The sequence below is a fragment of the Nannobrachium achirus genome (assembly GCF_963921795.1).
Source record: "Nannobrachium achirus genome assembly, chromosome: 17".
In the NCBI taxonomy this organism is placed as follows: domain Eukaryota; kingdom Metazoa; phylum Chordata; class Actinopteri; order Myctophiformes; family Myctophidae; genus Nannobrachium; species Nannobrachium achirus.
Window position 1 is genome coordinate 25,719,086 of NC_137824.1, and position 22,830 is coordinate 25,741,915.

The 22,830-nt window shown below is 42.8% G+C and overlaps 1 protein-coding gene across 1 annotated transcript in view; it reads left to right on the forward strand.

Moving 5' to 3' along the window:
* Nucleotides 1-22,830, forward strand: part of mid2 (midline 2) — a gene marked incomplete at its 3' end in the record, with an annotated part of 77,543 nt that overhangs the window by 50,858 nt on the left and 3,855 nt on the right. Inside the window, exons 6-8 of the mRNA XM_080745495.1 lie at nt 2,079-2,206; nt 2,842-2,985; nt 11,145-11,306. Of these exons, the coding sequence (XP_080601621.1) occupies nt 2,079-2,206; nt 2,842-2,985; nt 11,145-11,306 (434 nt within the window). The remainder of the gene's footprint in view (nt 1-2,078; nt 2,207-2,841; nt 2,986-11,144; nt 11,307-22,830) is intronic.

Here is a 22,830-nt window from a genome sequence, read left to right on the forward strand (position 1 = left end):
ACACACACACAAACTGTATAGCTGCAAAATGCTACAAGTAGGACTGTCACAATTATTACATAATCGTCTAATCGTGATTATTTGACATCATCGTGATTATTTTGTCATAATCGTGAATGTTGAAAAATGTCAGAAATAGTGGAAATAGCAGATCTACAAGCTCACAACGCGTCGCATCGCGACGCGTTGTGAGCTTGTAGATCGGCTATTTCCACTATCAATGTTATTTTTTAAGTAGTAAGTTGTCAAATATGTCAGTAATTTATTTGTGTGTTTAGGTTATGTATCATATCTACCATATGCAACTTCAAAGCCTAAAAGCCAAACAGAAATGTAATTATCAAAAACACAATTAAATCGTTAATCGCCAATTATTTGAGTGACAATTAATCGTCATGTAAAATGTCATATCGTGACAGCCCTAGCTACAAGTACACACATCTCAGAAATACAGGGCCGTAAGAAAATTCCTTCTCTTCTTATTCCGTCCGTCTATTCGGCCTGGAATTCTCTGTTCTATTAAGGCACACAACCTTTGTTTAGATTCAGCCGCAATCTCATCTCCCTCCGGTTCCATTAGCAGCTAATTGTGCAATCTGTTTATTTGCTACAAGGCAGCACAGCGGGACAGTGGGTGACATTGGTCATCCTCGTGACCTCGTCACTCACTTTAATTCTTCTACACTGACAAGCCTGTTGTGTGATTCTTAAAACTGGGTCCTGACTGTTTGTACACTGAGTTATAAATGGATAAATTCAGAATCTGTTTTTTTTTTCTTTTCCTCTGAAATCTTAAACGGAAATTAAACATCCCTCTCCTTCTATTGGCCCAGCTTTGTTACCCCATCTCACTGTCCAAATCTCTACTAATAAGAGACTTTCAGCCTAAGCTGGAAATACATTCTGTGGGCAGATTCTGTAGCTTAGCATTGCATGTTGTTTTCTTATGCTTTGGCCCGCTCAATGCTCTTTTCCACTGTGCGCCCCCTGAGCTATTTATTGATGGACTAGTCTCGCCTCGCTGAGAAACAAAAAGTCTCACTGAAGGACTCGAGCTCTGCTCTGTTCCAGCGTTGCTCTCCGGCCAAGCCAAGCCTGTGGTTTTGGACGGCTGCTGCCATACAGACTGCTCTTTGTCGTAGAAAGTATGAGTTTCCACACAGCCGTCCCAGACGACCCAGGGAAACACCATGTGTGTTTGGAGACGTGTGTGTGTTTGTTTGTTTGTTTGTTTGTTTTGCCAGTTTCCTGAGCTTACAGAGAGAAGGGGAGATTTTGGCTTGGTTAATGAGGGTGGTTACCATGGTGGTACACGCACGCACGCACACACGCACACGCACACACACACACACGCACACACACACACACACACACACACACACACACACACACACACACACACACACACACACACACCAGTGGTGGAAAAATAACTCACATGTTTTACTAAGTAAAAGTATCAATACTGCAATATAGAAAATAAATACTCTGTTACAAGTAAAAGTCCAGAATTCAAGATGTACTTGAGTAAAAGTACGAAAGTGTTGTAAGTACAACATGTAAAATAGCAGATCTACATGTGAGCTTGTAGATCGCTATTTTCAAATGGCCTAGGTATAAAATAGGGCTAAAGTGGTTAATGTTTTTGTAATATTATAATTTATATCTGCAAAGTAACTAGTAACTAAAGTTTTCAAATAAATGTAGTGGAGTAGAAGTACAATATTTGGATCCCAGATGTAGTGGAGTAGAAGTGGAAATTGGAAATGCTCAAGTAAAGCCTCGTTGACCTTACTGTATGCCACCTCTCTCCCCTTGTCAACTCATTTCCTTCGTCTCCCTCTTTATCCTTTTCACATCCTTTCTTCATGCCCTCACTTTCCACCTCTCTCTGTCCTCCCCTCTCCCCTACGGCCTTTTCCTTTCATCACCTCCTCTAACCTCTCACTTGCCCCTCCTTCCCCTGCTTCTCATCTTTTCCTCTCCCCTCTCACTCCTCTGTCCTTCCCCTGACCTCATCGTCATCCCTTGGCTGTCTCTCTCTTTCTCTCTCTCTCTCTCTTAACTTTCAATTCAAGGGTTGCCATGGCAACGGCCTCCTCCCAGGTGCTGATTCCTGACGTTAACCTCAACGACGCGTTTGATAACTTTGCCCTGGACTTCTCCCGGGAGAAGAAGATTCTGGAAGGCCTAGATTACCTTACAGGTAATGAGCCACACCAGTGGTTCTCAGACGTTTTAATTTCAAGGACCACCGTTACTCTGAGAGTGTATGAATGGAACCCTATGGACCCTTGTGGGTTTACTTGGTTCCATTTTGTGCTCTCTCAAAGTTACAGACCAGTAAGGGTCCATTTGGAACCACTGAGCTATTCCAAAGAAATATATTCAGACATTCTAACCACCTGATAACCAGAGTGAGAGCTTATATAGACATATTTATAACACATAAAAACACTAACATTGGTGATGTACACAGTGGTTCCACCAGAGTAAGCTCCACAAACTTTGTACCATGCAGTTGTGTGGTACTCTTCCACGGTTACCTGCAAGAAAGAGCTGACTGAATACCAGCTGGACCTAATTGTATACACTAATTAGTTGAGTTGTAGCAGGTTGCATTTACTGTACCCATGTTGTATTTTAGTTGTCTAGTACATTACACATTTTTTAATGATATTATTTTTCACATCTATGTCTATATCGAGGCGTGTTTTGTGTTTTTTGAATATCGTAAATGATTTCAATTCATTTGAATTTAGAAGATGTTCAGACATATCTGTGGTTCTCTAAAACGTTCTGTACACTCAAGGGTCTCCATCTCCTCTCCTGAACATTTAGCTCCGACCCCACCGTCCATAAGAGACGAGCTGTGTACGGCCTCGCACGACACCATCACTGTCCACTGGACGTCGGAGGACGAGTTTAGCGTCACCTCCTACGAGCTTCAGTATACCATCTACACTGGACAGACCAATTTCATCAGTGAGTGAGCACGCACGCACGCACGCACGCACGCGCACACGCACACGCACACGCACACATAGTGTATATGTCATATGTGAACTTGAAATGATTTCACCTTTGTCGTTTTGTCTTAGTGCAGTGGCAATTCAGCTGAGAGGAAAGGGGAGTTTGATAGAATAACTGCCTTTCTTGATTCTTGAGTATTTACATTCTACGTTGAAACACGCATAAGGAGTATTTACATTCTACGTTGAAACACACATTACGGGTCACTCTCTTCAAGACATGTTGACTTTGTCCAGTTTGTGGAAATACTGTATGTGTTTTGCAGTGCCAGCATCTTTTCCAATTTGGGTGGGTATATGTGCCAGCCTTTTTTGACCATTTTGCCACAACTCTGCAGAGCCACAGCGAATCCAAAAATAGTAATATGAGCAAATGTCATTCTGAATGAAGATTAGAATGCCTACTTTCACCTGCAAAAGAAAGCAATAAAAGGCAAAACCCGGTGATTTTCGGGATAGGCACCACGGACATGAAAATAACCACCCGGAAATCTTTGGGATAGGCACCAAATGAGAAGATGGTAATAAATTTAGACTTCCTTTTTTGGTGTGAGGTGAACGGTTATAGCTTGCATGTGACGGCAGCCTAGGTTTCTGGTAGCAGTCTGTGACCTGGTTTCTCATGATCTCATTGTGGTTCTGTACATCTCAATTCGAGGAAAGAGAAAATCTCTCACGCAAAGACATACTGTATAATATGGTTGCTTTTTTGCATTTCTTTATTCACCATCGAGAGACAGGAACCGAGAACAGAGACATGCATCACAGGCAGAAAACTACCCTGAGGTGTTGCAGTTAGAGTTAGACGGTCGACACTAACTGATTAGCTATGGAAATGCCGATGGTTTCTTTCTAGAAGTATGAATAATCAATCATACGATTTATAATTAGGCATTAAGCAGATGTTTTTACAAAGTGCCAAGGTCAGGGTAAGTGCCATGAACATGTGTCAAACAACATCATGGTAAATGGTCGAGGTATTATAATAACTGTCTGGAGTTGCAAGCAAGTAACAAAGCTATCATTTATCAAATTAACATGCCATATGTATAGGATGTCAAACACATTCACACAAGTAGGCTTCTTCCGGGTGATGTAATCATTCTGAAATACTTTTCCCTCTTTTGCCCCACATCCAGTCCAGACGGAGTGAAACATAAAGCACCACCTACTGTAGATCGGGGTCATTGACACATCTTGCTTTTGTCCCACAATCCTGTCTGCTGTAACAGACCGTGCGTCACAACAGACACAGTGCGTCACCACAAATGTGGGACGCAATCACTTTTAGTGACATGCTGTTGTCATCTGTGACGGAACTTGAAAAACCTTTTCCAACAGATATATTTAAACAAGACTGACTTGAAGACTTTAGACTCATTTGTTTTTCATCTACTGTAACAATGTATTTAATTTAAAAACAGTAGAAAATATGTCCTTTTTATCAACCAACAATTTAAAAATGTGGCTTTATTGTGGCACATGGATTACATTTCAGTATATAATCAATGTGCCAAGTAGGCTACAGTGAAGCCGGAATGGAAGTAATTAAGTACAGTGAAAAGGATAGATGAAGTTATGGAGGGAACAGTGTGTGGAAACTGGAAAGCGAGGAATGAGGGTGAACAGGTGAAAAACACATAATGGTCACTAGGGCAGAGGGGAGGAGAACATTGGTACTCAAAGGAAGGGGTGGGCGATATGGTGATAATTATCGTTGAGACGATACAATGTCTCCACGATATGCCTTCTCAGAAGTATCGTGTATATCGTGATACAATTGAGGGAGCCTTGTAAAACATCCTGTTTAATAGTTAATACTGAGATTCATTGCAGAATTCAATTTAAACCTGCATTTTGGTCTAAATCAGTAGTTCTCAAACTTGAAAATGTCAAGGTCTCCACTTAACTCTGACAGTATACAAATGAAACCAAATGGACCCGCAAGGGTCCATTTGGTTTCATTTGTATACTGTCAGAGTTACATACTTGTAAAGTTCAAATTAGACCTCCCAAAAGGAACCCAGAGAGTCTAGTTTTTGTCAAGTAACTTGAAAAATAACCATAAAAACCAATGTGAAAAAGAATCGTGATAAAATCGTGTATCGCGATACAGCTTGGGAAAATATTGTGATATTGTATTTTTCCATATCGCCCCCCCCTACTCAAAGGTTATAATCTTTAGGTTATACTCAATGCACACATACAGTACATGCACACATTCACACATAATGTACACACACAAACACAGATGTACAGTATAGGCACATTCACATGCACAAGATACATCAATGCTCATACATCGATGTTCGTACGGTACACAGAGAGAGATATTTTCCCCTGTTTCCTCTTTCAGTCTTTCATCCCTAAGTATCCCCACCCGTCTCTCGCTGAAGTGGTCCAGCCATTTGAAACAGCTGGATATATTTCAGCCGTGATCGACTGAGCGATTCAGACATTCAGCCACAGTATATCCTCAGAGACCCTGCTGAAACTGAGAGGAACACAGAGAGAGAGAGAGAGAAACCCATTTAAGCCGCCACGCTACTTTAGTTTCTACCATTGCGTCGCCAACCGCCTCTCCAGACTGGCTAAACGCTCCCACTTGTGTCTCTCCCTGGCCTGGGCCCTGAGCCCTCCCGGGAGAGCAGGGGTATGATGTGAGACCAGGGCAAGGCAAGATCACCCAGGCACAGAGGCAGAAAATGGAGCGCGCGCACACACACACACACGCGTGCGCACACACACACACACACACACACACACACACACACACAGAGGAGGGGAGATGAGGTAGCGGATGTGTTGTGACTGAAACCAGATGATGTTGGGAAATGTAAGCAAAGTGAAAGGCAGCAAGAGATCAATAGAGATGGCTCACTGTATGCTGTGAATGCACTGTACTGTTTGACTGCCTGTGTCACAATTTAGGCCTTTAGCAGACACTTTTATCCAGAGCGACTTACAATACGCAAGGTAATCACATACAGTACATATACAGTAATGCAGAGGACAGTGTAGTACCTCAAGAAACTATAATCCCAAGTAAACCAAGAACCTAGCATCAGTCAAACAATATACCATCGAAGTAACTATCTGTTATGAGTTCAATCAATTCTTGATTTTACTGTGTTGATATACAGTAGGTGCATAAAGAGCGATATAATAATACAAATATAATTTCAAGCTATTATTATTATTATTATCTATGGTTGGTTATTAGATAATAATTGGTTGATTGCATGATTACTGCCAAAGATACTCATAAAAAGATGCTAGGCCTGTCCCAGCATGCTCTCTGATTAGATGTGACAGATGGTTAAGACTTCTGTCGATGTTGCTGATGGCATCCATGCATACTGTATCATCACTGCAGACAGAGAGACTTGTCATTATCTGTCAGCATTTGTTTTGCGTTGGTGATGGCTGGAGGGAAGAACCGAGAAAGAACATAAACTATGGGGATGAGAGAGTAAGGGGCAGAATGAGAGAGATGGAGTGATTTAATTAAAAAGGCTGATACAATGATCTTTAGAGAAATGCAGTACATCCATCTCACATAGATCAGCCTCTCTCACTCTCTAAACTCCCTTGCTGTGGCTGTATGTGGGACTAAATTGCTGATCACTATGTTTACGTAACCCCATTCATCAAATACCCAGCCTTAATAGTTTCATCAATAGCAGCATCAATAACACATAACTAGCTGCTAATGGTGTCCTTGTTGACCATTGGGTGCATCATACTGTTGTCACCTTTCCATGATGAGAATTTAATCTTATGTTGAAATCGATCCGAAGGTTTACGTTACAGACCAACATACACTGTTAACTCATATAGTGCCAATCCCGAGAAGACTCGTGAAAAATACTCGAGTATCACATGGTGCCAATCCCGAGTATTCTCGTGAAAAGTAATATATTACTGTAACGGCGGATACATTACCGAGAACAATGGCCGGAGGTCCGGAGACGAAATCCGTCGCTGATTTCGCATCATCACGGCTCCACGAGCACAAAATAGTCCCATCCATAACATTGAGGTGGATGGGGGATCTCATCTTTAATGTCCATTATCTCAAAACTACACTTTAGAAGCTAGGATGGAGGCAGATGCTCGCTTATGTTACACATGTATAAAAGCTCCCGGTCCGCCATTACACAACTCCACGTGGACAACGATCGGTTCCGGCGCAGGACCCGATGACGTCAGACCGGAAGTGTTTGCGCTGTGGACTTCTGGCCTTCAAAATAAGATAACGGGGGTGATGCCAACCTGAGACTGGCATCGTGGACTTTATAATCCGTTAATTTCATGGGCACTAAATTAGTTAAGTTGACTTTCTACCTGTGGAGAAAATAAACTTGGAACATAAATAGCTAAAGGCTAAAAATGCTCCCAGAATCAAACATACGAGGGATAACATTTTATACCTATTGATTGTTACTTTAGTTCCCTTTTAGCAAACATGTACTGTACTTGAAAAAGAGCTTCAGTCTGAGATATAAAACGTATATTTAGGAGGTAAGACCACCTGAACCCTTCTGCTATACAGTCAGACACTTTAATCAAGATACAATCTCATATTACAGAGATATTACACTTTGAGGCAGTGAGTCACTGTGCTACACTGACATAGTGAAGACCTAATGCTACTACAGGAGAAGACTGGAGAGGTGGACAGTGTTTGGTCACTGACAAGATGCAGTAGCTCTGAGCATGTAGCATGAAGGAGTGAGCATCAGTCTGCTTAAAAAGACTGCTGTGATGATCCATTCCAGTCTTTCAAGTCGATTCTGAAGCCCTGGCCTGTGGTGTGGTACTAGGATGATTATCACAGATGAAAAGCAGATTACACCGTGGGTGTTACTAACGTCAAATAAATATTTATTTCTCCCTCTTGCCAGGTTTGCTCTTTTGTGGAATAATTTCACTTGACCTGTTTAATGCAAGCACTGTTGCATTATGTGCAGACAGCAACTGCCTTGATATGACCACAGCATATCAAGGCATAGGATGGCACTAAGGGAACCTAGGTGAAGATGATGACACATACTGTATAGTGTGTTTGACAACTTCTTCCACAGAATTGATGTAAATACGTATGTAGGCAAATACTGTGTCAGTGTCTGCTGTACAGATAAACAGCCCCAAGCATGCCAGCGCGCACGCACGCACGCACGCACGCACACGCACACGCACACACACACACACACACACACACACACACACACACACACATTTGCATCATCATAGTTTGATGTTATTCAGTTCCCATGGTGCCTTGTGTTTCTCTTCCCTTTTGATCTGTCTGAATTCCAAGTGGTATCAGTTGTGTATGTACGTGCGTACGCACGCACGGAAGTACGTACGTACGCACGTCGCACGCGCACACAGATACACTGACCTGCCCAGATGATTCAACACAACCCGTCTCTTTCTCTCTCTTGGTCTTCCATCTCTCCATCTCTCTCCTTACTGAGTTGTCTCTTCTCTCCAACACACTCTCTTCTCTCCAACACACTTATTCACTCGCTCATCCTCTCCACCTTGAAGTTGTGCTTGCTGTAAGCTAAAACACAAGGGCCAGTGTCAGAAAGCCTCTTCTTTTCTTTTTAAGCCATAAAGCAGTGACGGCATACTGCTGTGTACCGGCCTAATTTGATCCATCAGAGAGAGAGAGCAAAAGAAAGAGAGAGAGAGGGGCATTGTGGGGATCAAAAGCATTTAGAATGGAATGCAAAGGGAACTGCTTTCTCACCTCATCCTTTGTGAGTGTCTCTTTGAAAAGGAACATAGCAACGTCCTTACCTTGCTTGTGCAAGATGTTACTAAAGGCACTGGTGAGAGGATTATATTTCTGTAGTGCTGAGGGAAAGTTGTCATGCTGGCAATTTTCTACTCTATTTCTCTCTATCCTTTTTCTTGTTTTATGAAAAATAACAACAGGGTTTCAAAGACACTGTCAACACTGTAGGCATAATGGTGGCACCAGACTGAGATGGAACGCAGATGAATCACTTCTACTCACAAATGCATTGCATATGAGATGGATCTTGAAACTACAAGGTGCAAAGGTCCTCCTCTCCCTCTTTCTTTCTTTCACATCTCTCTGAAAAGATGAAATCTTCTTCATGGAGGTCAGCAGATATGTGTACCACATCCCCCACCCTTCATTCATACTTTAAAACGCCTCACTTTTAAAGGCCTTATTTGCGTCCTGTTAAGTATTTATATTTATAAGCAGACTATGCTATTACTTATGTATGCTATTGCCATCTCACTCAATAATTCACTATACGTCCTTGCCAAAAGGGACAAGCCATGGCCCTGAGAGAGCTTTTCTCTTTACTTTTGTTTTTCCAAGCGCAATGACAATTCTGCAGGGAGGAAAGCCAAAGAAGTGGAAAGAAACACCATTATACGTTTCAGCCACACACAGGTTCCAGCCGTAACACCTGGTATTACCAAACAAGAGTCTCTACAAATATAAAAGCCTGCTTTATCAGACAAATTATTTAATTCCGTTCATGAGGGTTGTCATTCAAACATGGGTGGAGCAGGGCATGATGCCAGGGTTAGGGTTGCAATTTCCTTTTTAGCATTTAATGTAGCACAAATGCCAATATGTGTGGGTTTACCAATCATCTACAGGCTAGATAGGTTTAGGTCAGAACAAACATTATTTAAAAGAAAACAAATAGATTGGATGAAATTGGGTTTGAAAATCTTAGACAAAACAAACCATCATCCTTGTTTACTTTAATCTTAAGTACAGTATGCAGATACAAATCCATTCTCAGCCATGCATCAAAGTCAAATGAATATCATTGTCTCTTTGACTTTAGTGGTACATTTTTGCATTAGGAATTTGAACAAATCCTATTATAGGCCAGCATTGGACGCAAATCCACTTCTCAGATTTATTTGTGCATCCCTAGATGAGGGCTGTGATTTTTACTTCATAATTCACAGCTCTGAGCGAAAGAATAAAAAATAATAATTATTATTATTCTTCCAGGTGATTACAGAGAGCAAATTGCAGTGCACACATCACACACGACACGAGCACACATCACTTTCTTACACGTTCACTTCTCTCTATCAGTCACTTTGGATTAAAGCTCCCATCAAGCAGCATTACGTCAATACTACCTGCATGTTTCTGTCTACATTTGTACAGTGCCGATGCATATCGTGCACTTTTGCCCCCAGGCCCTCGATTCAGACACTCCCTTGGGATACCGTGTAAATGCTGTGCTCTTTAAAGGCTGTAGACTTAGCTTAGCAAGCACACCATTCTGCCCCAGGCACACGTCACGATAAGGAGAGGTAAAAGGATGGATTCCTATATTCTACATAGGCTACTGTTTTCTTTGCACAGGAAGCCTCACATCATTTTGCTTCTCGTGTTTGTCATGAGTTGTCTGTCCTGATTTGGATATGCGGGGTGAGGAGGGGGTCAGATCTGATGAGGACTGGGTTCTGCTCTTTCCAGGGTGAAATAACATCAGCGCCAGTGGTGTAAAGTAACTAAGGACATTTACTTAAGTACTGTACTATTTTGTACATTTTTGGTACTCTAAGTACATTTTGATGCCAATACCTTCGTACATTTTGAATTCCAGAATTTATTTTATATTTTAACAGAGTATTTCTATATTGCGGCAGTGGCTCAGGGGTAGATTGGCCGCTTGTGAACCGAAAGGTTCCCAGTTCGATCCCGGGCTCCCCCAGAGTTACTGTCACAGTGTCCTTGAGCAAGACACACTGAACCCCTAATAGCTCCCGATGAGCAGGTTGGTGCCTTGCATGGTTTCCTCTGCCAACGGTGTGTGAATGTGTGCGTGAATGGGTGAATGTAATGCACAATCTCTGTAAAGCGCCTTGGATAAAGGCGCTATATAAATGCACCATTTAACATTTATTGCAGTATTGATACTTTTACTTGAGTAAAAGAAAATTTGTACTTTTTCCAATTTCCACCACTGATCAACGCACCACAACTTCCCCAAAATCATTCATCCAAACATAATGTTTGCCTTGCTATTTGCCAGCACGTCCTGTTTACTCCCCTGCTTTGTGTGTGTGTGTGTGTGTGTCTCTCCCCAGGTTTGTACAACTCGGCAGACAGCTGGATGATCGTGCCTAACATCAAACAGAACCACTACACAGTACACGGCCTGCAGAGTGGGACGCGCTACATCTTCTTTGTGAAGGCCATCAACCAGGCAGGAAGCCGCAACAGCGAGCCAGCCCGACTCAAAACAAACAGTGAGTCTTCAGGTCACACACGCTTCATGTCCACATGACCTTTATCTCCGCCAATGGCCTGACATTTTACATGACGATTCATTGTCATTCAAATAATTGCGATGAACGATTTAATTGTGTTTTTGTTGTTGACAATTACATTTCTGTTTGGCTTTGAGGCTTTCAAGTTACTCATGACAGATATGACACATAAATTACCGACATATTTGATAACTTTATACTAAAGAACATTGATAGTGGAAATAGCCGATCTACAAACTTGTAGATCTGCTATTTCCACTATTTTAGAAAATGTTTGAAGTTATCTGAACATTTTTCAACATGGAAACGATTATGACAAAAAAAATAGCAATTAGACGATTATGTAATAATTGTGACAGGCGTACTGTCCATAGGAGTGTCCGTGTGTGAACAACTAATCTCCAGCAACACTGGACCAACTGGGGGGAAAGTTTGCATGTTTGTGCACTCCCAGTAGGCCAAGGAAGGACTTCCATCCAAATCGGCCTCATGGTCGTCGCACACATTATAGTCAATAAACAGGCAAAAGGAGTGACATGTGTCTTTGTAGATTTAGAGAAAGCAGTGTGTAAGAGTGGTGCAGGATATTTATGAGGTCAGTGTGACAGTGGTGAGGTATGCATTATGGGTGAAATATGGGTTCAAGGTGGATGTGTTGTGCAGTTACATCAAGGATCTGCTCCGAGCCCCTTCTTGTTTGCATTGGTGATGGACAGGTTGACTGACGAGATCAGGCAGGAGTCTCTGTGGACTACGATGTTCTCGGATGACATTGTGATAGGTATGGAGGGAACAGGTTGAAGAGAGTCTGGAAATGTGGAGGTATGTGAGAGAATAGTAATGAAAGTCAGCAGGAGTAAGACAGAATATATGTCCCTAAAGGAGAGAGGACAGAGGTGAATTTGCAAGGAGTATAAGTGGTGAACGCGGATGAGTTTAAATACCTGGAGTCACCAGGGAGTACAGAAGAGAGGTGACGAGAGTGCATGTATCGTGGAACGGATGGAGATGAAAATGTCAGGAGGGATTTGTGAGTGAAGAGTACCAGCAAGAGTGAAAGGGATGGTGTATAAGGTGGTTGTGAGACCAGCCATGTTGTAGGGTTTGTGGAATCTGTCATTGACAAAAATACAGGCATAGCTGGAGGTGGCAAAGTTAAAGATTTTCTTTGGGAATGATGAGGATGAATAGGGTTAGGAATGAGTACAGAGAGACAGCTCAGGTTGGGCAGTTGGAGACAAAGTAAGAGAGGCAAGGTTGAGTAAGTATGATTTGAACATGTGGAGGAGTGATGATGGGTACATTGGAAGAAGGATGTTGAAGACTGAGCTGCCAGGCAAGAGAGGAGTAAGGCCAAAGAGCAAGTTTATGGATGTGGTGAGAGGCCTCGGAATCTCAGGACGGAATCACACTTGCAAATGAATTCTGTCCAGTGCGAATTCCGTCCTGCGCCCTTAGGCGTCTTACTGGTCTATCTACAGATGCTGATTTAATTCAATCTCCCACAGCTTCAGTCCTCTCATATTTTACTTATAGTATCCACTTCTCTTCCATACTCTTCTGTTTCCAAGTAAGACTCTCACTGGCTTCCACGGGGATCCAGACTTCATCCCTCCATTGTTACAGCCGTCCCCCAAGGATCAAGGTTTGATCTCTACACAGAATGTTCTGGCCTATACCCCCCAGGCCTCAGATGAAGGCTTGCTGATTTCTCTGGTCCTTACCGTTACAGCTCTCTCATCCCCCTCCCGCTCTTCCTAGCTCTCTCTCATCACACATTTGAAGAGATAAGGTATTGGTTTAAACACAGCAGGGCTTTCTTGTTGTGGGCCTTTATCTTTATCTTTGCTCTGCACAGACACAAAGTCGAGGCCAGTAATAGGTGACATTACACCCTCTGTTCACTTATCTATTTTCCTGTCTCCTCGTCGCGCCATATGGCGTCTCACATGACTCAGATGCTCCCCGTCTTGCTTTCTCTCAGATCTCTCAGTTTCCTTTTGTGTGGTGATACCCTGACTCATTGTGTCCCTCTCCCTTTTGTTCTCTCCTCACCTCGCCTCACCTCTCTTTCATCTGAGTGTGACCATACATGTGGTCTGGTTGAATTAAATGCATCTCTTTTCTGCCCCTGTTCTCTTAAGCCGAAATTATACGTTGTCGTAGGACTGTGACGCTGAAAGCCAATTAGCGCCATGGTCGTATGACAAAGTATAAACGCCAGTCCGATGACCTCACATTACTTTCTTCTTTCATGCTTTCAGTGTCATCAACATCTCTTATCATTACCACTTAGTTTCACTCTTCTTTTCTATAGTTTTTATCCCACGATTTTGCAACCCATTTTCACCCAGTGCCAATTGCCTATGTAATCCTGGGCTCTGCTCTCCCTCTGCCGCGCCTGGGGAGACAACGGACTGACCTCATGCTTCCTTCAGTGCATGAGTAGACCAAGTTGTTTCTTTTCACCTGACAGGGGGGATTTCCCCGGGATGGACGTAGCGCGTGGAAGGAACACGTTATTCCAACCAGTTCCTTTCCCCTCCATCAGGCACCCCGGCTGGCCAGGGGGAGGCATTATTGAGACCAGGATTACTGCATGTTTTTGTGAGGGTATCAACCCTAGGAGACACAGGGAGAACATGCAAACTCCACACAGAAAGGCCCTATCGCCGACCCCACCTAGGGTGTGGGCGCTGATGACACGGAGGGAGAAACACGCCCCCAGCACCCACAGCGTCCCCCGGCAGGAATCGAACCCAGGACCTTCTAGCTGTGAGGCGAAGCGCTAACCACTGCGCCACCGTGCCCCTACTTAGTTTAGTTTCACTCTTATTCTCTCTCATACCGTTTTCCTTTTCTCTCCTCAATTCCTTCCCTCTTTATTTTCTTTCCGGCACCATCATCACCCCAGCTTTATCGTTCTCTCATGCTGTCTCTTTCTATTAGTCCAGTGCCAGTTTTATCTCTGCAGCCAGTGGTCCAGCTCATTGGCTTGTTGTTTTCAACTGCGCTCATGCATACACATGGCTAGTGTGGGTGATGCATCTCTCTCTCTCTCTACCTCCCCCTTCTCTCTCTCATATAAAGATAGTACTCCTACCATACTTTACTCACTGGATTTTCTATTCAGATGGAAGTGCTTCAGTCAGACATTCTCTTGCAGACAAGACAGTAGGGAGTTGCTGGAAGATTGAAAATGGGTCACAACTAAACAGATCAAAAAACATCTCACTTTGATAGGCTTATTAGACGGCCCCCTCAAGAGCCCGTCGCCATATGAGCTCCAGCATCCAAGCTTTTTAGCACAGTACCCAAAGTTCTTACCCAGCAGTTGACGCGACTCTTTCGCTCTAGTAGATTGGAGGTTTTACCTGTCACAATTGTTTTTGTGGGATGACAGGCTCCCAGGGCGTTTAGCCTAAGCTCATCATATTTCTTGCGTGGGCTTGCAAAGCACCGAATACTGTGACAAGTAGCACAGATTCCCGGAAACTCATCCATCACACGTGTGTGGAGCTGTTCAAAAGAGGTACTTTGCCAAAGTACATCCGAATGACACACGTGAAACAACTTGAATGCAGCTAATTATGCTGGTACGGCAGCATAATACTTAGCAGAGTGGTGACTTGCATGCCATTTGGCAAACGTGTTTATCTGAAAAAAGGTGCTGCTGCTGTAACAGATTTTTAGCTGGTATTCAGTTTGATAACCTTTCTCTTTGTTCTGATGAAATAGGTAAAGTGAGCATAGAAGTCTTTGTTTTATCATTTTAGAATTCTTTTGAACTTCTTTTTAGGAAAAAGTCAGCTACTGTAATGACGTGCTGAAAATGGAGACAAATGTGCAAATACAAAGCTACAAACATCCTGGGGTTTTTGAATCTGGCTTTGCATTTTTGTGTGCTTCATGTGTTCCCTCGCTTTCTCTCTTCACTGTCCTGCCTAAACACTAACCGTTGTTATAAAAACTCTACAGTGAAATCCTGGAAATCCTGGTTATTCAACTCATTTTTTACACTCATAGATAAATGAACATTCAGGATTTTGCAGTCTAAGTGGGGGGGAGGAGAATTGTAAAAGGGATACCATGCTGATTGCATTTTTTCTTCTCTTAAAATAAAGCCTACATCTTAAATCAGAATCAGCTTATTATGTCAGTTTTACAGGTGTAAAGCAGTGCGTGAAAGTATTTTATTTGTGCTCGCTCATTGTTTCGTAGTATTCTGTGAGAAAAGAGGATAGAGGTAGAGCGAGAGCAAATGGAAAGAGATAGAAATAGAACAAATAAAGATATATACATAACGTATACAGATAACGAATGTGAACGTTGGCATGGGGGGGGGGGGAGGGGGGGGGGGTGGGAGGGAGTAGCAGCAGGTACCATGTTTCTTAAGGGGACGTTTCAAAGACCATTTACAGAATAGTAAAACAAAACAACATATTTCACATGGTTTAACCCTCACCTCAGAGGCAGATGGCAAAGCACTTTGAGCCGCCTTTATGAAGGGTTCTTAACACAAATTAAGCTTATTATTTTAATTTGGCAATTCCACATGCCTGGTAGATCATTGCGACTATGAGAAACATCACAGCTTGTCCTTGAGTAGACGTGTATACGGTCTATGGGTTTGCCGCTCTGACATCATGCTCTGATGTCACTGCACTGTCTGGCACATCTTGTCCACGTATCATTGTATCTCTGAAGGTCACGCCTGACACTGTGGTTCTCTTGACACATCACTGTGACATCACAGGTGATATCACAGGTGACATCACCTATGTAAAGGTCCATATATGGGTATTCCCCAGAATCCCTTTTATGTCCATATATGAAGATCCCTGATGTCATCGATATTAAGCCCATATCTAACAGGACTTCATATGGGAATGCCCATCTATGGAGGAAGACAGCCCATATCTGTGTGGCTGGTTCAGACAGGGATCTCCATGTATGGGCATAGAAGGGATGTACTATATATAGTACATGGATCTCCATACAGTATATGGGTACCAGGGGTCTCCATTTAGGCTATGGGTAACTGGTGGTGGATATACATCACTGGCCAGATGGCCAAGAATTGGCGCGACCAGGCGAGGTCGCATGTCGCCCTGAGGCGTCTTGCTAGTACTCTCTAGGCCAGTGGTTCCCAAATATTTTAGCTCGAGACCCAAAAGAGATATTAGATGTTTGACAGGGACCCAAACTAGTGAAAATAGCAGATCTACAAGCTCACAAAGCGGCACCGCGTTGTGAGCTTGTAGATTGGCTATTTTTTGGTCGCAAATTAAAAACAAAATGTAGGCAACAAAAAATGTAGGGATCCATAAAAATATGTCCGTTACCCACAAATGGGTCCCGACCCAGTGTTTGGGAACCAGTGTCAGGTGCTGTTCTTAAACACTCATGCTTCTCCTACTGTATCTCCCTTCTCTCTGCATCTCAATCTTCTCCTCTTTTCTTTTGTTACCCTTGGATCAGGCATATCATCTCTCTCCCCCTCTAGCTCTCTCTGCCCCCCTCCCATTGTCATTTTATACCATCTGTCTATTCTTCCCAGAGGTAAAGCTGTCACTTCATGACATGGCTGTCTGCCACACAGATTTAAGGCCCATTCCCACTGGGCCAGATAACAGATATCTGGAGATATTTCTCCAGATATTTTTCAATGCAAAGTGGATGGTAGATACAGATAAAAAAAACATTTGCCACAGATAAAAGTATCTGTGGCAAATATCTGTGGTATATATTTTTTTTATCTGTATCTACCATCCACTTTGCATTGAAAAATATCTGGAGAAATATCTCCAGATATCTGTTATCTGGCCCAGTGGGAATGGACCTTAAGTGTGGCAGACCTCTTCTCATCATACATGCGTAATGTAATGCTAATCCCATATACAGTACACACTTACACAGGCTTTGAGGTTGTGTTCCTCACATATAGGTAACATTTGGGGAAAACTGGTTGGACAAAACGAGTTAATTGGAGTTGGCAAGTCAGATGGCTGTGTGAGTGTGTGTGTGTGTGTGTGTGTGTGTGTGTGTGTGTGGTAGCCTGATGAGATTGGAAGGGGGGTGGTCTCAATACTGCCTCCCCCTGGCCAGCCAGGGCGCCTGATGGAGGGGGAAAGGGACTGTTTGGAATAAGGTGTTCCTTCCACGCGCTACATCCAACCGGGGAATCTCTCCCCTGTCAGGTGAAAAGAAGCAACTTGGACTACTCATGCATAGAAGGAAGCATGAGGTCACTAGTCCGTTGTCTCCCCAGGTTGGCAGGGGGGGTGGTGTTTTAGTGGAAACAGTGCAGGCTCAACTGTATGTGCGATTCTGGGAGAAAGACAGAGAAAATGCAAATTCTACCACCGAGTAACTCTAAAAGCTGTGAAAAGCTGTGGCCATTGTGTGGCGTTACACAGTGGTTGGCGCTACGGTTTCAGAGGCACTTGCCCATCGGGCAAGTACAGGTCAAGTTCTACTTGCCCAAAGGTCATGCCCACTTGCCCGAAGAGTGAATCAAATTAATGTTAAATCCAATCGATAACTGCCGAGTGACGACAAGTCACTTTGAAAGCCTAAATGAGCGCAACTGCTGCTGCTTGTAAAGCAGTAGCATTATTTGTTCTTTCATTAATAATCAGCATCAAGAGCGGTGATCCACAGTTAACTTTAGAAAATCACTATACACGCACGCACGCACGCACGCACACACGCACACACGCACACACACACACACACACACACACACACACACACACACACACTATGTGTGTGTCTATACTATTTAAAGACTCATGTAAAATGAAAATCATGTTTTGAAGTCTTAAGGTTGACTTCAGGTCCCATCAAGACCAAGACCACCTCTTTGCACCTAGCAGCACATCTCTAGATAATGTATTCCACAGTTGCAATAGCAAAGTCACGCCACGCCAAGGGCTCCAAGTCTCACTGGATGCTATATCTCTCTCTGCAGTAGTACAGACATGTGAAATGTTCTTCTTGAAAAACACATGAATTAAACATGTTGCTGTGTGGAGAGAGTGCTCCATTCTGAAGTATGTGTGCATGCATGTGTGAGTGCATGCATGTAAATGGTCCGCATTTCTATATCGACTTTATCCATTGCGCTTTAAACACTTGAACCCTAGCGTCCCTATTCTGAGGAGAATGTCATAATAGCTGAAAATTCTGCAAAAAGGGATCTGGTGTAGAGGGAGTAGGGGACAAAGGATAGACCACTGGGGGACCCCTGTCAAGTATGATGGGTTTATGCAGTCACATTGTGGATTACATTCACACACCAATGGTGGAGGCAACCATACAAGACACCACACACATCGGAAGCAGCTCAGCGTCTCAATTGGCACTTTGTCATGAAGCCATGATGAGCCAGGGATTGAACCAGGAACCCTCTGGTTCCTAGACAGGGGCCACTCTACGCCCTGAGCCACAGCCACCCCATGTGTGGTGTGGGTAGGCGCTCTGTATTTGTACTTGTGTATGTGTGCACATTCATGTGTGCGTGCGTGCATGTCAGAGAGACCTCTTGCTGTTCCCAGCAAAATGAACAGGTCCTCACTGAATTCCAAAGAGGAGGGATGGAGAGACAAGAGAAAAAGAGAGAGGGTGAGAGAGGTGTGGCAGGTATAAGTGGGGTTCAGCTGCAGCAGGAGAGGAGACATCAAATAGCTCTTGGCAGAGATGTATGTCTGCAGCCCTTGTGGCCTGCATTCCCCTGGCTTTACCACAGTAATGGTCAAAATGAGTGCACAGTACATCCTTAGCGATAATCTAACTGAAGAGTGTTCAAATGTAACCAAGTGGACTTGTAAGTGTCAGACAGATGCCTCATCATCAGTGCAGTTATAGCCAGCAGTAGTTTTATTAATATGTGGATTTCTTGTAATGAAATGTATTACATACTGTAAATTATTACCAAGGGTGCTTTTCATATTCAAATGGCCCAGAAATGTTTTTCTGGGCCACAAGATAAGAGCCATTATGTTTGATTTTTTAAAGCAGTGTGATGGACTGTATACATTTGGTTGTACAGAATGAAATTGAATTAAGCAAGCAGGCTTTTGTCGTGTCTGGCGGCAGACTGAATGAGAAGCCACATTAGTTGAGGCAGCCTTTAGTGGAATGTTAACTGTTTATGTTATCTAATTGCCTGTCTGGCTTTGTAATTAATTCATATCAACTAAATATAAAGACAGAAGAACAAAAGGAAATTTAAATGTCAATTTGGAACAGAAACTACTAATTAGAATTTAGAGTCAGACCATCTGTTCTGTCATGTGATGTACTGATATCGCTGATCTCCTATTATGCAACATGCTTTGATGTATTAGGCATTTATCTTCTTGTTTTCTCCCCAAGTATCCCATATGTTAATTGCTAGCAATCCATTCATAGTAGCCATGTGCATGTGAAAGTAGTCTTGTGATAAAGACTATGTGCACACATTATAAATGTTCATGAGTTCCAGAACTAAAATGTCAGCACTGGGACGGCCACTTATTTGACAGATATCAGGATGTCATTCCACCATGCAAGCCTCTTAAAATAAAGAAGTAAATATGCAGGAACATTTCACACATAAAAAGCCCATGAAACGGCATATCACTGGTAATCTATTACCTTTCCTGTAATACAAGGCTTGTAAACATACCAGTTTGGAAAATATGAAAATCCCTGGGTGGTGTTAAGACTGTGGCACAGCTAGAAAGGCCTATCAAGTTAAATTCAAGAATGATTCCATCTCTATGTACCTGGTGCTGTTTCTTTGTAGAGGCCAGGCTGTCAATCTTTGAAATCGTGTCAGTCTATGTGGAAAAACAGAAGCTATTCTTGGAGAATTGGTCCTCCTCTATCCAGCAACCACATTTCCAGACAAACACTCCACCGTGGACACGATTTGAGCCTATTTGGGGCATCTCTATGTGAATGAAAAATTGTGGCTACTGACAGTGTGCCCACCTGTGTGTGTGTGTGTGTGTGTGTGTGTGTGTGTGTGTGTGTGTGTGTGTGTGTGTGTGTGTGTGTGTGTGTGTGTGTGTGTGTGTGTGTGTGTGTGTGCGTGCGTGCGTGCGTGCGTGCGTGCGTGCGTGCGTGCGTGCGTGCGTGCGTGCGTGCGTGCGTGCGTGCGTGCGTGCGTGCGTGCGTGCGTGCGTGCGTGCGTGCGTGCGTGCGCGTGTGTGTGCAGACTGAGAGTGTTGCATTCAGTATGTCCAGGTTGCATGAGCATGCATGTGAGTGTACTGTACAGTACATACAGATTGTGTATTTGTATACAGTGTGTGTGTGTGTGTGTGTGTGTGTGTGTGTGTGTGTGTGTGTGTGTATGTGTGTGCGTGCGTGCGTGCGTGTGTGCGTGCGTGCATGTGTGTGTGTGCATGTGCAGAAACCTTGTACTGTATATCCATATTTCAACTTTTAACGCTTGTTCATAAACAACCTACTTTGTTTGACAGTGTCGTGCGCGATATGTGAGCTTGTACTGTAGATCTGCAATTCCTGCTATTTTTTAACGAATTCAGAAAGTTAAGTTAAGTGGTTAAGTGTGTCTGTGTGTTTTATAAATATTTAACCAATTGGAAAGTATTAACAGGATCTTGTGACTAAATAATAACTACCTTGGACCCATTGGAACACAGGTTATTTGTTCCATTTCATGAAAAGTAACCTTTTTGGTCAGGTTTCCACTCAACAGCAACAATATACCGTGCAGGCGTGCACTGCACACATATTACATGCACTGTGCCAGAACATACAGTATCACATGACAGGGCACCCGAGAGGCATGTCTCTCTACTTCCTGTTAAAGGACCTGTGATAATATTTACCCAGCATGCATCTCTGGTGACAGGCCTCAAGCTTCCAGCCAGCCCCCAAAGTAAACAGAGGAGAGGAGAAGTGAAGGGGACGAATGACAAGGAAGAAGAAGCAGAAAACAATGGGAGAAAAGACAAAGATGATAAAGAGATGTGAAGGCAAAGGAAGAGAGAAAAAGAGAGAAACTAGAACATTTTACTAGAGTAAACTACACCTGTATTTCTTTTTTTTTTTCCTTTCTTCTTCTTTGTTTATTTGATTTTCAAATGAAGCATTTAAGGCAATGAAGTGGTACAATAATAAGAGTAGCAGCTTCTTTTGTACAAACATCAAATATACAACAGTGATACAAGGATTGCAATTTCCACCCAAAACAACCATAAAAAATATAGGATAAAGAAAATAGGTCGTTACAGACAAGTGAGCACAAACACCACTTAGTAAATCCCCAGGGCCCCCTCATTTTCTCCTTCTACACAAAATCTCTTCCCCTAATATCGCTGATATGAAAGCCCACATATTGTGACACCTTGTGAGCTTGTAGATCTGCTATTTTTGTGAATGTTATATAGTCTTAGAATAGGGACTCCATGGTGGTGAAGGCTTTAAGACATATGCTCTATCTTTAAGAATCTACCCATAACATCAAATTAGTAGGGCGTCATCTAATACGCACATAGAAAGCAATCTTACTGTCTCTGAAAATATATATTTTTTTCCACACTCTTGCCCCTCCTAACTATAAAACCAAATGTGCACCACTGTACCGAGAGAACCATTCTGAATGATTGTGTTTTCAGGGGTTGAGCATTATTCTCATGGGAGTCTAGGTGCAATTTGGAAAAGTTAGGGAACAAATCATAAATGGAAAGAATCCAACAGAAAGAAAAGAATCAGAGAATAGGAAAGAAAGATGATAGATATGAGGAGATGGTAAGCTATATAAGGTAAGGGTCATAAACTCTTGGTATCCTGAGCATACGATACACACTGAATCCATGTACAACAGTGCATTTCAAAATGGTATGGAATTACTCCAGAGTGCAGTGAAGACATATAGAACCATTTTGGAGATACAATACAGTGTTAGACAGCACCATGCATCTTTGATGTCACTATTTCAGCTGCAATGATTGTTAAGAAATTCAAAATAGATATCTTTTCTATCACTCTCTATCTCCCTCATTATTACTCTGTCTACTCAATCTATCCCCGAGCACCCGGAAAGGAAGGTAAGGAAGGAAGAAGCACAAGTGAAATTGTCTGAATGTCTGAATTGAAAAGTAAAGTCTATTACTCAGATACTATCCTCCCTCAAGACATTCAACTGTTCAAAGATCCTGTGGAATAAAGTAGGATTGAAATCACGTTTTTCAAGTGCCCTCAAACATTATTTTCCCCATATCCTCTTTGCATCAGCAGGGCCAGCCCAATAGACAGACAAGTCTTTGACTGACTGACTGACTGACTGACTGACTGACTGACTGACTGACTGACTGACAGACAGACAATATTTGCCTCTGAGATGTAGTGGGGTAGAAGTGACAGTATTGAAAATTGTAAATACCTACAAAATAGCAGATCTACATGCTCACAACAAGTCGCTTCACGATGGGTTGTGAGCTTGTAGATCGGCTATTTTCACTACTTCTTAAACATTTCACTACTT